This window comes from Neodiprion fabricii, chromosome 5 (genome assembly GCF_021155785.1).
Source record: "Neodiprion fabricii isolate iyNeoFabr1 chromosome 5, iyNeoFabr1.1, whole genome shotgun sequence".
NCBI lineage: Eukaryota > Metazoa > Arthropoda > Insecta > Hymenoptera > Diprionidae > Neodiprion > Neodiprion fabricii.
Window position 1 is genome coordinate 17,997,165 of NC_060243.1, and position 16,476 is coordinate 18,013,640.

General features: G+C 37.2%; 1 protein-coding gene across 1 annotated transcript; it reads left to right on the forward strand.

The window, feature by feature from the left end:
- Window positions 1-1,448: 1,448 nt before the first annotated feature.
- Window positions 1,449-14,915, forward strand: LOC124182873 (protein hunchback-like). The gene is made up of 4 exons (XM_046570640.1): window positions 1,449-1,852; window positions 8,143-8,286; window positions 11,195-11,589; window positions 13,345-14,915. Exons 2-4 carry the CDS (start codon window positions 8,164-8,166, stop codon window positions 14,741-14,743), a joined length of 1,917 nt encoding a protein of 638 aa, XP_046426596.1. The 5' UTR covers window positions 1,449-1,852; window positions 8,143-8,163; the 3' UTR covers window positions 14,744-14,915.
- The last annotated feature ends 1,561 nt before the right edge of the window (window positions 14,916-16,476 follow it).

The window sequence follows — 16,476 nt, forward strand, 5'->3', positions numbered from 1 at the left end:
AGTGAAATAGAACGAATTTCCAAATTTTTAATCGTAATCAAGCGAATTGAAATGAAGCATTGGTATCGATGCATTTGTTTACAATAGCGGTAGTTTCTATTTTTGTATGTTTACTAAGATCTCTGCAGCTTACAAATAGAATAATTCGATAAATATTCATCTGTTAATAAAATAAATGAAAAGTATCCATATTTCGCCAAATTAACAAATAACTTATTCAGCATCAAAATCTGGTTAAAACTCTTTCTCAAGTTTTAACGATTCGTCACTCGGTCGGGAAATTCGGATCAACATAAACCTCAACAAATGCAAAAAAAAAAAGAAAAAGGGAACAAGTTTGTACAATCAAGAATTCATTTCATAAAAATTCATAAAAAAAATATCGCCAACGTTGTTATAATTCAAATCGAGCCGATCTGCAGAACAACTGTGCATAATAAAATATCCGCCTATCACTGAGAGACATTTTTAGTTCCGGTTGCCGCTCAGTCCTTAAATACTTTAATTTTTTACCACAATCGAAAATATAGTTCTAGGTAGAAAATGAAAATTAGTTTTCTAGCCGTTACCGGAAAGTCTGGTATCCGTGACTATTATTTCTTATTACGATCACTGTAGCTATATTTTCTTATAACTGTTGCGAAAATTTAATGCTTGTGCAACAATAAATTGACGTTAAGGCCTTATTTAACTAAAAATTAGAGTAAACCGAATAAACTGATTTTGCGTTGCAATTACCAAAAAAGGATCGACGATAGCGCAAAATGGTTACGCGCACCTCGTTTTTCGTAATTCCAACAATATTCAAACAGTTCTTTCAACGATACTTATTTTACCGAATTTTCCTAGCTACTCTAACAAATGAAATTTTTCTCAGTACAGAAGAGAAACCTGTTCAAACTCGCCAATGTCTCGTTTCATCAACACGTAATGCTGTACAATATCGCGCGTACACGTGTGATAAGTTGAACTTGTAATATTATCGTAGACACTACAGAATTCCACGAAAACGTAGAAAAAAAAAGAAAATACATATATATATACCAAATAGATAAAGAGAAATAGAGAAAGAGGGAAATCGGAATACGTGTACGTACGTAGAAAAATAAAAGGGCTCCGCTGTGCGCCGTCTGATGACTAAACGGAGTGTGTGAGTGTGTGAGAGAGAGAGAGAGAGAGAGAGATATGGAGGGGAGGAGAGTGAGAGAGACGGAGAGAGGGAAATAGCGGATCTCCCCCGCCATCGACGGGTCACCCTCTGCAAGTAGTGGGGCGAAGGGGCAGGGAGGGGGGAGGGGAGAGATCCCGGTTGCCAAAAACATCTATGAATATACCGTCAATTGTCGGGCGGCGATTGGGCAGTTTTTGAGGGAGAGGGAGAGGGTGAGAACGGCCGGCATTGCCCCTTGGAAAGCCCAAAGTAAACCGATGCGGTATTCCAGTCCGAGACTTGGTCAAGTGACAGTCGCGCTTCTACGCTCTGCAGTAATCTGAAGTATCGGCTGAGCTCGGAAAGTGCGCGACAAGTCAAAGGAGGAGAATCAAAATAAGGCATACGTTTGTCAAAGTTCGACAGCTGTGGCAGACAATTTTTCACCACCGTACATTTCTCATTTCTTATTATAATAAAATAACAATTATATTGTGATCGAAATTGCGATAGTTGTTCCGCGTCGATGTGCGTGAAAACAATAACGAACTGAAAATAAACTGAAAACTGTTGTTGTGTTTTTCTTTTTTCTTTTTTTTTTTTCAAAATTTCCCAACTTTTCAACGAGGTTTCTTCGATCACGAAGTACTGCCGCTGGTGCTGCTGTTGCGCTGATCAAATCGATTGGACGGATCGAAACAGGTAAGATTTGCAATTTTTTTTTTTTTAATATCCAATGTTGGGCATGCGGAACGTTTTTTTTTTTTTTTTGAAACGCCGCGAAGCTTTCTTGATATTGCGTTTCACCGATTGGCACTTGTCACCCGATTCGATTGTATAGTTAGCCCTGTTTTTGCCGTTCGCAACTTTGTGTTTTGTTTCTGTGTTTAAAACCGTTGATGGAACATGATTGTCGCTCTTGGCGAATTTTAAAATTTCCACATTCGTATTATAGGTAGGTATAGTTGTTTTCGCTAATACGAGCAACTCTTCTTTTTCTTCTTCTTTTTCTCCTCATTCGCGTTTATCATTGTTTCTTCTCTAATTCTTGTCCGTTTGGTACAACATATATACAAATATTCCACATTATACCTGTTCATATCAAAATAAACATAATCCGTGTGTGTTGTGTACTTTGCGTCTAGAGAGAAAGTGAGAAAGAGAGATAGAGAAAGAGTTTTTCGAAATGTATCCTTTATGTCACTCGTCGCGACCGTTGTTTCTGGACGAATTTAATTTATTTATTTCCAGAGTTCGTCGGGCGATTGTCCGACTTTTCGTTTCACGGTCCGAATTTTTTTTTTTGGTTTGTTTCTTTATTGTTGTTGTTGTTTTTTTTTTTTTTTTTCGTTTCTCTTTTTTTCGCCCCCGTCTCTGTAACCAAAATTTTCATCCTTGCAAGTAAAAAAGTCGTTGGATACTTGTGCCGCGTTTAATGCCGTGTGAAAATTGTATAAATTATCGAGAAAACGAAGAGAGACGCGATCAAGTAATCGGATACTAGAGAACAGAGTAGGAGAAAGACGGAGAGGGAGAAAAAACTGATGGTGGGAAAAAAATACAAACTTGGATGTGTGATTGCTGGTTTGATAAACACTTTTTTTTGGTCCCATTCGCTATGGATACTGTGGTGCCGGGAATTCTTGTATTGTGTCTTTCCAATTTTCGAATCGGTATACATATACATATATATATATATATGTGTGTGTGTGTATGTGTATACAGGTCTGGAAGATGGTATAATAATCATAATAACAATAATACAGCGGTTATAGTTAAAATAATATAAAGGATATAACGGTTGTTTTTTTTTTTTTTTATCACTATGATCGTTGTAGTCACACTTTAATTAATTTTTTTATTGCAGTGTCAACTATTGTCGATTATTTGGAAAAAGGCAACGTTACTATCTGTATTTTTTTTTTTTTTACGTTCCTTTTAGTTTTTACAAAAATATTCGTGTTCTTCGTATTAACATTTTTATCTCCGGTTTTCTATGTAGATTTGAACGCTGTGCGAATTATTTTCCATTGAATTTTTGCGAATTTCTGGCAAAATTTTAATAATTTTATTTCTACAAACTACTCCGTTACGTTTTTTCAAAGATAAAAAAAAAAAAAAAAAAAAAAAAACCGTTGCACCCAAAACTTGGCGCAATATTTCGCTGAAATATTTTGACCGATGTATTTTTTCTTCGGGAATCGTTAATTTTCCTTAAGATCTTGAAGCGGCTGCGGTGAGAAAAAATGCTCATTTTGATGTTTGGAAAAAAAAAAAAAATGTCTACGAAAACGAAGAATCAAATTCATAGAATCGTATTGTCTAGCACCGGTAGAAGTATACAATATTTCATTACATTCAACCCGTAAAATCGGCAGCGGCAAGAGTTTGCTTTTCGGATACTAAAGATCTACCACACTTTCTAGAAAATCGAAAGCGAGGCGAAAGTTGAGTGTGAAAAATGACTTAATGATTGTTGGGAAAGTTTGGAAATACGACAGATCCTTGTAAAAATTATTCATTCGCAATGTGTTTCAATATCGTAGATATCGGCTCGCTTCGGGAAAGGTAAATTCTCATCGACGAAGAGAATGAGCATAAAAAAATGGACGAATTGAAATAAAATTTTTTTGGAAAGAATCGATATCGAATTCGATTCCAATGAATCAGTATGTAATTATTTTTTAGTAATTCGAGTAATTTCTCTCTGATTTCGCAATAATCACCGCAGTATTGAAAATTTAATAAAATGTTGAAATTTTGAATTGATACTTAAATTTTCGAGTAGTTATATATTTATGAGACTTGAAAAAATAATCGGACTTTCGTCAATTTTCATACACCTTGTGAATTGAATTCGAAGATTTTTTTTTTTTAATTCTCCGAGAATCTATTTCTATACACAAAGATTGGCGCTTTTAACAGATAGTTATTACACAATTTTCAAAGCGATAAAATTTCTCAACGCAGAACTCTCAACAAAATATCGATAGCATCGTATGTTATACAGAAATTTCACGACTATTCCTAACCGTTCAATCACAGTGCAACAGTAGCAGCGGTTCTAGGAAATTTTCACGTTCTCTCGTGCTTGACAAAAACAACCTTATATATAACATCTTGTTTTTATTGCCTTAATTGCCTTAATTGCCTAAAAATTGCTTAATCAAATATTCCAATTCTAACGATTTTCTCGCACCGACTATAAATATCAAACATTTTTTTATCTCTCAGTTTATCCCAAATTTTGAATAAGAATTATAATTTATATTTGCGCTAAGTTCGGTAGAAATGATTTTTATCAATTTTTCGTTTCATATGTTGGACAAGAAAATTTCCTACTTGTGCATTTTTAACAAATATTCTCGGTAATAAGGATTTTCAGCAATTCTTGTTACGTATATTATCTAATTTTATATTCATTCGTCTATACAATTTTATTCCTTCTCAAGTTTTTTCCCATGAATTTATTTCACGAGCTATATTTGCACCAGTGAGAGGAATATTTATTTAATTTATTTATAGATTGTATTTTTTAGAATCAGTGAAAGGATTTCGGCACTCTGAATTTTTCGCTTTGAAAAGGCGAAGAGACTTTTTACGAAAAGAAACTTATTCCTCATTCTTTCCGGGATCGCGCGAAGTATCTTAGCTATGCATTTTTTGGCCCCTGAAATGCGGGAAATGTGGGAACACTAACACAAGTCAAAAAATCCGAAACGTCTTAACGATTTTCGGGATATCATTAGCTTTCTAAAATTCGCTACAAAAGAGCGACGCACCGTTGAAATTCGAACCCCTTCCGTTCATTTGTTCATTTAGTAAAGCAAGAAGCCGTGTGAGTTTGCTCGGTCGGTAAAGGTAGGAGTACCCCATGAATTTAAACGAAAATTTTCCATTCGCCGTTGGCAATACCGCGGACAATATTGCTCAGCTCTCATTGCAGCAAGATTGATTTTCGGGATACGATTAACTTTTTTGAATTTCGGTAGAAAAGAGCGACGCACCGTCGAAATTCGAACCCCTTTCGTTCATTTGTTCATTTAACACAGGAAGGAAGCCGGGTGAGTTTTTTCGGTCGGTAAAGGTAGGAGTACCCCATGAATTTAAACGAAAATTTTCCATTCGCCGTTGGCAATACTGCGGACCATGTTGCTCAGCTCCGATTGTAACGAGAATGATTTATTTCCACGAATACAGTACAGTACAGGGCTGTATAATATCTAGGTCGATAATCCGTTAAGTCAATTTCCGAAAAACACATGGTCGCAGGCAGTTGCAGTTTCCTTAGTTATGTCGGGTCGTCGACTGGATTGTATATTTGCAGGTACTTGCCCGCCCCGCGCGCCCTCCTCAAGTGCAAATTGCTCTGGTTCAGTAAATCAACGACAACCCTGCCAGTAGGAAGAGTTTTACCACCCTGCTGCCAAGATCGTAATTCAGTAATCCTACTCGAGGTCGCGACTCCTTCCGAGGACGAGGTACAAGAAGGTGAAGAGGTAAAGAGAAAACGAGAGAGGCGATAGGGTACCTAGAACCCGACCTGCAGACCCACGCACCCATTTCTCCGTACCGCATTGTTGGTTAGAGCCGCAGGCTTTGGGCCCATTTTGCCTCCCCCGTTACCCGCCCGCCCCCGTCTCAACCCTTTAGAAATTTGCCTGCGGGAGGCCCGTTTTTGCATACCGAACGGCCGCTGCTCAGGTATGCAAAGCGCCTTTCTTTCGACTTCCCCCTCTCCTTACTTTTGTAACCATGTATTAAAACTGGGTACGAAACATTGCTGGAAACAGTTCTCTTCTTGCAGCATTCCAAGGTAGATAAGCTCCCAGTTGTCGTTGTTACCGTGTACGGATCCTAACTATTTTCATTTTTTATCGCGAACGAAAAACTTATCACGCGTATAGTTCTAGGTTGAGAATGTAAATTAATATTGTAGCTTTTTATTTCAACTATCGCGATAATCTTAAATCGATGTTAGGCAACTAAACAACTGTTTTCAGATTTAACCCTGCGGTAATCAGAAAAATTAGTATTGAAAACCATAATCACACTAAATATTAGTTATTGATTACATATTTTCTGGTAATTCTCACGATGTTTGAACCGTTGAATCTCAGCAATACCCTTCTCGCGATAACATCTAATAGTCACTGCCACAAATGAAATTTCTTCTCTGGAAAACCGGAAAATGTCGGGTAATCTTAATGAACATTTTGCAATGTAGTCGTTTTTGAATGCGATGCGATTTCTAGATTTTTTTAACCATTACTAACAAATTGTACTACATATTCGTGTTTCCTCCTCGAATTATTCTTATTTCACGTGCTGCGCTCGCTCGATTATCGATAAGATCATTTACGAAGAAGGTAATGTTGTAACGAATAACAATGGGAATTAAATGTATCTAAATTTGAAATTTACCAGTACTTGACAAGATTTTTTTTTTTCTTTTTTGTTATCGAACTGTATTCAATTTCAACGTTTTTAAAAACAAACAGAAATATTACTGCGATATGATATGCTGAAGTGCAAGCAATCGGGAAAAAAAAATCGTTAATTCAGTCGTGTAAACTGGGAAAAGTCGGAAAATTTTCAAGGAATGAAATAAAAGTGCCCGCTCTGAGAATTTCTGCACTGCACACTTTCGTTTTGGCTCTATTTTTGTAGGCTTCTACTGCCGGTTAACACATCAGCTGCAGTCTGCGTTTGCACCCTCTTGACTCGATCACGCTGCCGTAGCTCAGGAAAGTACATAGAAAATTGTCAGAATTTTTTACACCCTTTTTCACTTCCTGTGTGTTTGATAGACGAGCTCGTTCCTTTTTTTTTTTTTTTTTTTTATACTCACGAGCACAAGTTTTCAGTTATTGGTTTGATCTATAATGTGTTTTGTATACCTACGCTTTGAACTTCGTCTCGCGTCATTGAAAATGACGAAGCTGCAGGGTTGAAAGAGAGTAAATGGAAAAAACGGCTAGTTGAGCGGATCTGTATTTGGATTCTGCACAAATTTTTTGAAATTAGTAATTTTTCTGATTCTCCCATACCTATGTTTGAACTTTTAATCGATCAAAGCTTGATAGAAAAGTATAAAATTTACTGTACCAATAGTGCGATTTGACGATGAATTTATGAATAGTGAATAAATATTGAAGTTCATCTATTCATTTGTTATTTAAACTATTTTCGATTAATCTTGACCGATCGAAACTCCGGTACACATTTTCCGCAGAACGAATTATTTAGACAAAGGCAAGTTTCATTCTAGATTATAAATTTCAGAATTTTGTAGAAATTCGTGATCGATTATACATTCGATGCGTATGAAAAATGTATAACTGATCGTACCTTAAAGACAACGAAGTATAGTACAATGGTATCGAAACTTGGAAATGAGATTGCCCTTTTTTGAATTGAAAATCGTAAATTTCTGTTTTTCTTCTGCTAACCTAACTGGTACGATTTTTAGTAAGAAAAAAGCATTATGGCGGCTGTCCGGTGGCTGTAAAATAAATACTAACAAATGTGTTGTTTTATAATAGTTACAAATTTGAACATATTCTCATTTGACACAAAACAGTATCTTGCTTACTCTTCCTTGTTTCAAATAAATAGAACTCTTTATTTGTTTTTGCAAAACGCATCCCATATTTAGTCGATTTCTTTTCTCAAAGAAAACAATCAAATTACTCTTTCCGCGACTAAAAATCAGTCAAGTCAACTAATTATATTTATTTACGGTGAATGAATTTCACATTCCTCAGCCTGTGTTCGTACAGATTTAGTTGACACAATCGCAGCTTTTTCCGCAACTGAACATCAGTTAACTCAACAAATGTTTGGTTGCAGTGACTAGATTTATTATTCATCGGCTTGTGTTGGCGGATTAAGTTGAGATATCAATTATTATTTTTTTTCTTCTCACCACGGAAGTTGGGTTTCCTTTTTTCACAATTTTGAGCGAGTGTTTTTTGTTTATCTTCACTTAGCGGTCTGCATAGGTGTGCAAGATGAAAGGTAAACGGATCGTGGAAGACCCGGTCACGGGTCCTCCAGTTCATCAGCAGCAGAGAAACGGCGAGTTCAACTATTCGCCAACCACGCCCGCTTGGAACATCACCGACACGATCGTGGTGAGTAACCCCCGAGACGCCCCTGCATCATCCCCCTAATCAAGCCCCGCGATGCGAAGGAGAGGCCAGCCTCTCTGTAGCGAAATTCGTCATTTGCCGAGCCCCGCCATCACTGAGTTCCCCCTTTTTCCCGAACGAAACTCGCGATCGGTGCAATCGATACGCCCGCGCTGTTTTTTTTATTTTTATGTTTTTTTTATTCTTTGTTTCATTTTTTTTCCTTGTTACCGTAATCTTTATTGCAATGATACATATATATATGTAGATAAATAGATAAAAAGATGGAGCGTGCAGAGTTGTATTATGTTTATTAACCTGCGTTTTGTATAAACTGAGTACCTAACATTTTATTTGTTGTTTATACTTATTGCAGAGACTTTCCAATTAAATTGGTATTCTTACGATTCGACAGGTCTGCAAATATTGCTTTGAATTGCAGAAAAATTTGATGCAAGTAACTATTTAATATTATATATTTAGTATTAACAGTATGTTAGATTTTTTGATTATGGTATGGTGGAAAACGCAGATTTCTTACGAATGTATAGTAACTATAAGTGTAAGACTTTGTTTCGGTGTAGAGCATGAGTAGAAAATTAGACAAGATTGAAGTTACCGCACTGAGAAAAATTTCATGCGTTATAGTAACTAGAAGAATTCAGTAAAACAGGTATCGTCAAAAAAAACGAGGTGCGCGTAACGATTTTGAGCTATTGTCGATCCTTTTTTGGTAACTGCAACGCAAAATCAGTTTGCTCGGTTTACTCTACTTTTTTAGCTAAACAAGGGTTTAACGTCAATTTATTATTGCACAAGCGTTAAATTTTCGCAACAGTTACAAGAAAATATAGCAACAGTGGTCGTAATGAGAAAGAATAGTAACGGATACTAGACTTTCTGGTAACAGCTTGAAAACTAATTTTCATTTTTTACCTAGAACTATATTTTTCGATTGTGGTAAAAAATGAAAATAGTTAAGGACTGAGCGGCAACCGGAACTAAAAATTTCTCTCAGTGTACAGGTAATCTAAAGAAACGTGAAATCCAAAATATCTTTTTCCAATTTTTCACTTTGATATTAAATAACTTTGACAGAGTTGGATTTTTAAAACGTTAGTAACATATGGCATGCTTTATTGGTGTTTATCGAATTTTGGACAAGACTGAAGTGTGCGAATTGCCGATTTTTTTCAAAAATCACATCGTTACATTAACGTCATTATGAAAGTCAACCTTACGAAAATATATCTTTCTTTTATTGGTGAATGCTGAATATTTGCTGCTACGATGTTCGCAATTTTTTTAGTTCGCGGAAGTCGAAAGTATAGTTGCGAGTATAAGATTCGATGATTTTTTTTCCATTCGTCAATCTCGCGGCCGTTTTGGAAATGTTAATTTTTATTTCTGCGATGAATCAATTCGGTATCAAATTGATTTACCTCTGATTTAAAAAAATTTCCTTTCACATGAAAAAATGTTTACGCACTGCAAAAAATCAGTTTTTCTCCGTTCATGTAGCTGCTATAACCTTATCTTTGAGTTCTTTTGAAGAAACGAGATATTATTTCTTGAAATTAGTTTTCATACTTAGATTTCTTCGTATAAAATTATTAAATTAGTTTTTTTTTCCTCAACACGTTGTTGGCTACTAAACAACATCTGAATCGTCTTCGTTAAATCACGGCTAAAATGGATTTAGAAATTGCACGGAAATCTAACAACATTTGTGCATGGAAACAATAGTACCGTACAAAAAAATCTGAATATTTTCCAAGACACGAAAAATGTGCAAAAGATTGACGTGAATTTTTGAATTTTAATTTTGGAACATTTTAGTACGGTAGATAAAAGTCCAACGTTCGAATTCAAACAACACACACAATTGGCAATGGTGACTTTCCGTTTGACAAACCTCTTTTCTTAATCTTGCAGTCAGATTTTTTCCATATCCTTACATATTGTGACGAAAGTAAAGGTATTGTGTTTGCATTGTGTATGCCTGTGTAAATAAATATCTATATTTTATGCCTGCGATTGGTATATATACATACATAGATGTATAGACAGATAGTATATACGTTAGGACAGGGGTGGTCTACATAAGCTTTGTTTCATAAAGTATAAAATGAAAAATATTTACATTTCAAATGACTCGTCGCCGGACTCGCTATCTTGGTAAATAAAAATTTTTCTACATTAACTGGCCTGGACATCCGAAGGTCGCCGGGTCCCTGATTAGCTGACAGCAAAAAATGGGAAAGAAGGATAATAATAAACGTTTCGAAAATTTCCATTTTACATAAGTTGAGTTAGCAAAATACGAGTCGAATACAATCGGTATTAAGTATAAACAAGGCTCGATAGACCACATATTGCGTAAATACGTCGCGTCCTTCGCCATCTTTTCTGTCCTACCCGTGCGTTCGATTGTTTCTTTCCAGATCATCCACATTCCTACTCCGTTCCATTCGTTTCAATCCTGTTCTACTGCCTGCGGTTCCAAAAAAAAATTAATCGAACTTTATTATAATTTACTAAATTTTGGACAATGCTAATGTTCCCGAACAAAGAAATTTTCTGTAAAAAAATGCATCGTTACGATGACGTCACAAACTTCAAACTCGTGATATAGCTAACAGAAATATTGAACCCCGAAAGAGAACAAATAATAACCTTGAATAACCGTAAACATAACCCCGAATTAGGATGAAAATAACCCTGGGTATCAATGAACATAACTCCGAATAAGAATAAAAATGATCCTGAACGAGGATGAAAATAACTTTGAAGAAAAATAACGTAGCTCTGAATAGAGGTGAAAACAACCTTGAATAACGACGAACGTAACCTCAAATAAGGATGAGAACAACTCCAAGGACAAAATTAGCTAGATAACCTTGATTTTCAGAAATCGGAGTCGCCGGAGGATACAAACAATGACTCCGGGGTGTCTCCGGGTCACTACACGAGCAACTCGGTGTCACCAAGTAGTCGGAGTTCGTCTTCAATGGCGAACGGAAGTCTGTCACCCGCGAGCGCGACGTCACAGGATTCGAGCGCTACGCTGTACGAATACAGCCCCCGGAGTGTATCCAATTCGAGTTATTCCGCCGTTGGTTTTCCCCACGCCAAAGGCGCGAGGTCGTCCAAGTCGTCCGCGACTTACAAGCCCAAAACCAAGCAACGAAAGAAGAGCGCGCGGGCTAAGCAACCCGTTGACATGGTGTCCAGCACCATGAAACCCGAGAACGATCAGCCACGCGTCATGCAGTGCCCGATTTGCCCCTTCGTCACCGTTAACAGGTTAGTTTATGACGTCATTATTGACGAATGGACGTGTAAGACAAACTTCATTTTTCACAAACTCGGAGTATGGACAATTTTTATCCGTGCTGTAAGCATTAAGTAATTAAGTAATTAAGTATGTCAAACTTGGAGTTGAAACTTGTTGGGTTTCGATTTCATTCTTTTTTTTTTTCGTCGTACCCGAAAAAAAAACCGCTCTGCCTTTATGAGGTACATTTTCTGCAGTTTAGCTTTGTAAAGACTGTTACTAAATTACGAACCTTTCTACTCTGTGGTGGTTAGATTACAATTTGTGGGTGGAACGACCTCTTCAAATATGACACAGCCTCAAAGCTTTAAACGCGTTTTATGACCAGTTTCTAGCCCGGTCAAGAACAGACTTCACGAACCTTGTTCAATGCATTAATGCAGTAATTTTACATTGTAAACTAGCATTGTGAATTTGGTATGACCAATTCTTTGTAGACCTCAAAAATTCTGACCATTATACACAGAGGTAAAAATGTGCCGGATTCAAAGGACTATTCGACAGTCGCAATTTGTTTGAGTTAGAACCAAACATTTCACAGAGAAAAGTCATAATTTCGTCAATCCATCTGAAATTTTTTTTTCATTACCTAGTTACAGGCAAACGTTTATTTCGGTAAAATCAAATCGGGTTTTACAGTGGCTCATTTCATTCCAGAGAACAAATTTTTTCGCCTGGTAAGTGTGATACGCGGAAAATTGTCCACTTCGGGAATTGACGATTGTTTAAATTTCGAAGTAACTGACTGTTTAACTTCTTTATTTGTCGTTATCCAGTATGTCAAGTGCCGTACGGAACTTGACTTTTTCTTATCGAACACGAAGTATTCGTATCACAAATGAGTAAACACTACACAGAAGGATGTGAAGCTATTTTTGTGTGCCGATTAAGATGGTTTTCAGTTATATTCATTTGAAAAAAACGAGAATTTCTCAAATAATGAATTAAAAAATCTGAAAAAATTCACATAGAGTACCTTTTGGTAGTACTTTGATACAACCAATTATGGGGTAGATCTGAGATGGTCGAAAAAAAAATGGCCGAGTTGACGGAGAATCCCTCATATTCGTCTTACACTTTGCTACAATTTTAATACGTGTATTATATTACAATTTTATAATGGTTATATGAGAAAAGTGTCTGTTTCGGACAGAAATGATTTTATCTTTTTGCAAAATTATTCAAACTCTCAAACATTCTGTGAAGTATTTTTAAACTCTTCGAAATTTCTGAAATCTTCGAAGTCGCGTCAAATCTCTGAAATTCTGTAAAATTCTATAAAATCCTTTGAACCTTCAGCCTAAAAACGTATCTGAAATCACCTCACATCTCTAAAATTCTGTGAAATCTTTTAAAATCCTCTGGAATTTCTAAAATATTTGACATGTCACGAAACCCCAGAAACTTCTGGGACCCCATGCGATATTTCCAAGTCTTTTGAAATCCTTTAAAATCTTATGACAAGTTACCGAAGCCTGTGAAATCATCCGAAACATTTGAAATCTTTGAAACCAAAAATAAAAGCTCTGAAATCCATTGAAATCCTTGGATTATTTTATATCACGATGAAACCAATCTCGAAATTCGGTGTTGGTACAGGAAAAGTAAATAGTCGTTAACCCCTGACACGATATTTCTTTAGCGATTGGATCGATTGTATACAACAAGGTGACTCAAAGTACCCCAAAAAACATGGCTCTCACGACCTGTCAAATTCCTTCCAGATTGCACTTCACCGAACACCTGACAACCCACTCTTCATCGAAATCCCGCACGCCGGAGGTTCCCAACACTTCGTCTTACGCACCCACGAGTTCAGTATCCGAGGACGGTGCGCGAGCCTCTCCAAGTCAGGGCGAACGGTCCGAGCAAGAGTCTGACGAGGTTGAAGAGCCAGGCATGCGAGTGCCGCGAATAAACTGCCAAGGCAAGGTGAAGACTTTCAGATGCAAGCAGTGTAACTACGTGGCGATAACGAAGCTCGAATTTTGGGATCACAGCAGGGGCCACATTAAGGCCGAGAAGTTGCTGACCTGCCCGAAGTGTCCCTTCGTAACGGAGTACAAACACCACCTCGAGTATCACCTCAGGAACCATTTTGGCTCAAAGCCGTTCAAGTGCGACAAGTGCCCGTATTCCTGTGTCAACAAGTCGATGCTCAACAGCCATCTCAAGTCCCACTCAAACATCTATCAGTACCGATGCGCCGAGTGTTCATACGCCAGTAAATACTGCCACTCGCTGAAGCTCCACCTGCGAAAGTATGCCCACCAACCGGCAATGGTTCTGAACCCTGACGGTTCTCCGAATCCGCTGCCCATAATCGATATCTACGGAACTAGACGTGGACCGAAGCAGAAGGCTTCGAAAACGGCGGGCAGCTCTGGGAAGAAAATGGCCGGCGTAAGCTCAGCACAGATTCAGGTAAATCCGTTCGTCGTTGAGCAACATCGTCAACAGCAGGTGCAGATGGGACTGCAGCAATTGAATTACGGGCAGTTGCTCTCGGCTGTTAATCTGCCGGTCAACTTCCTCCAGCAGTTCCACGGCAACAAAAACGAGATGCTGAAATCGGAGGGGTTAAAACCCTTCGAATTTTTCGCCCGGGACAACCAGCAAAATTTCGGAGCTCAGAGGGACGCGATGGTGATCTCACCGAGCAGTTCTTCCGCCGGGAGTTCGACGAGCCCCGAGCCTCCGGCGGTAGAGGCTCCTCTGGATCTCAGCAAACCGGAAGTGGCACAGAGTTCAAAGACAAAGCCTGCCAAAAACGGACGCACCAGCAGGCGCAAGGGGAAGGCCTTTAAATTGGACAAATTGATGGTCGCTGACGAGTCGGACGGAGAGTCTTCCGACTCCGTTTCAAATCCTGCGATCGAATCACCAGTAGATCCGATTCTCAACGCTCAGCAGCCGATGGTCAGTCAGGAAAACACTTTAGGTGGCGCTGCTTTGGAATGCTATTGCCCGTATTGCGAACTCGGCTTTGGCAATGTCGTTATGTACACGGTGCACATGAGATATCATGGTTACAAGAATCCCTACGAGTGCAACATGTGCGGATACGAATGCTTCGACAAGGTTTCGTTCTTTTTGCATATCGCGAAGTCTTCCCACTTATAAATGTCGCTCGAAATCATTGCCTTCTCTTCTCGAATGTTCCTTTTTTTTTTTTTTTTTATTCCGTTCCATTTTCATTTGAACTTTTTTGGTGTTTTTTTTCTTTCTTCTTCCATTTGTTTATTTACTGTCGCGTGTATCTAATCAGAGCAAGTTTCGTGTGTGAATGTTAATTGGAAAAGCGATCGTTGGCTCAAAATACCTGCCTTGAAGAAAAACATGTGTTCCCAAATTTAAATCGACCGAAACGTCATCTGAAAATAATGGCGAAGAAAACTTCTTAAACGATCATTGTGTCCGAGTGAATAACGATTGGTTTACACTCAACTTTTGCATTGTCCAAAACTAGCTTGACTTTGACTATTTAAAATTTCAAATTGTCTTCAAAGTACAGAACCACAAGAATTTTTGGTAACGGTATATCATTTCGTATAAAAATAAAATTGACACAAATTGTATTTGAAAATTTGTGTACCTGAGATGATTTGTTTTAAAAATCGGAAGCCGTTTATTGAATTAACTTACAGTTAGAGTTTGGCTAAGAATAGAAAAAACGAAAAGAAATTCGGCTAGAACGACACTTGAATTTGTGGCTGAGCTGTTCTTCAGGGTGGGAATTTGAGCTTTGATCTGAGTTAGCGGTGAATCATAAGAATGTTCTTCGTGTCAGAACCACAAAGCGAACATCTTATGAACTCTAGTCAAAAAAGGGAAATAAGCAAACGAACAGATACATATACGACAAACATATAAAATTAAATTTGAAAAAACGTCCTGCGAAGGCGGTAAGCTCTTTTTCGTAACTTGAGGTGCAATTATTATTATGTATTATTTTCATTGTTATCAGATTAGATCAGAGTAAAGAAGTACGTGTACACTGTATTTGCAGTTCTTGATATTCATGTTATTAATGTTATTGTCATTGAGTGAGTCACGTTGTTACGTTACAAGCGAACAATAAGTCAAAGAAAATAAAGTACAGCGAAGGAGAGAACAGTCAAGATAATTAGAGTTCAATGTTTTTCGAAAAATTATGATTTAAATTTTGCAATTTGGTGAAATCATAAAATAATAACAGAGTTCAATGCGTGGGACCTGTGAGAAAAATTCATACCTAAGAGATGAGAGATTGGGTTGACAATTTAGACACGCATTATAAGTTGGGTGAGAAAATAATTTGGAAACCTAAAACGAAGAGCAAGAAACAAACAGCGAATGAATGAATAAATGATTGATAATATTGTTCTACATGATTATGTGTGTAGAACTTTGATAAAATCATAAAATAATAACAGAGTTCAATGCGTGTGGTTTGTGAGAAGCATTCACACCTTAGAGCTGAGAGATTGGGTTGATAATTTAGACATGCATTATAAGTTGGGTGAGAAAATAATTTGGAAACCTAACACGAAGAGCAAGAAACAAACAGCGAATGAATGAATAAATGATTGATAATATTGTTCTACATGATTATGTGTGTAGAACTTTGATAAAATCATAAAATAATAACAGAGTTCAATGCGTGTGATCTGTGAGAAACATTCACACCTTAGAGCTGAGAGATTGGGTTGGTTTTTAAATTATTTTCTCACACAGTTTATGCATGTCTAAATTTGATAATTTAGACATGCATAAACTGTGTGAGAAAATAATTTAAAAACCTACAACAAAGAGCAAGAAACAAACAGCGGATGAATGAATGATTGATGATATCGTTCTACATGATGATGTGTGTA

Bases quoted from the DNA above. Each gene is read 5' to 3' on its own strand.
- LOC124182873 (XM_046570640.1), top strand. From the start codon at position 8,164: ATGAAAGGTAAACGGATCGTGGAAGACCCGGTCACGGGTCCTCCAGTT. The intron at 8,287-11,194 runs GTGAGTAACCCC...CTTGATTTTCAG, and splicing joins ACATCACCGACACGATCGTG to AAATCGGAGTCGCCGGAGGA. The intron at 11,590-13,344 runs GTTAGTTTATGA...AATTCCTTCCAG, and splicing joins CCCTTCGTCACCGTTAACAG to ATTGCACTTCACCGAACACC.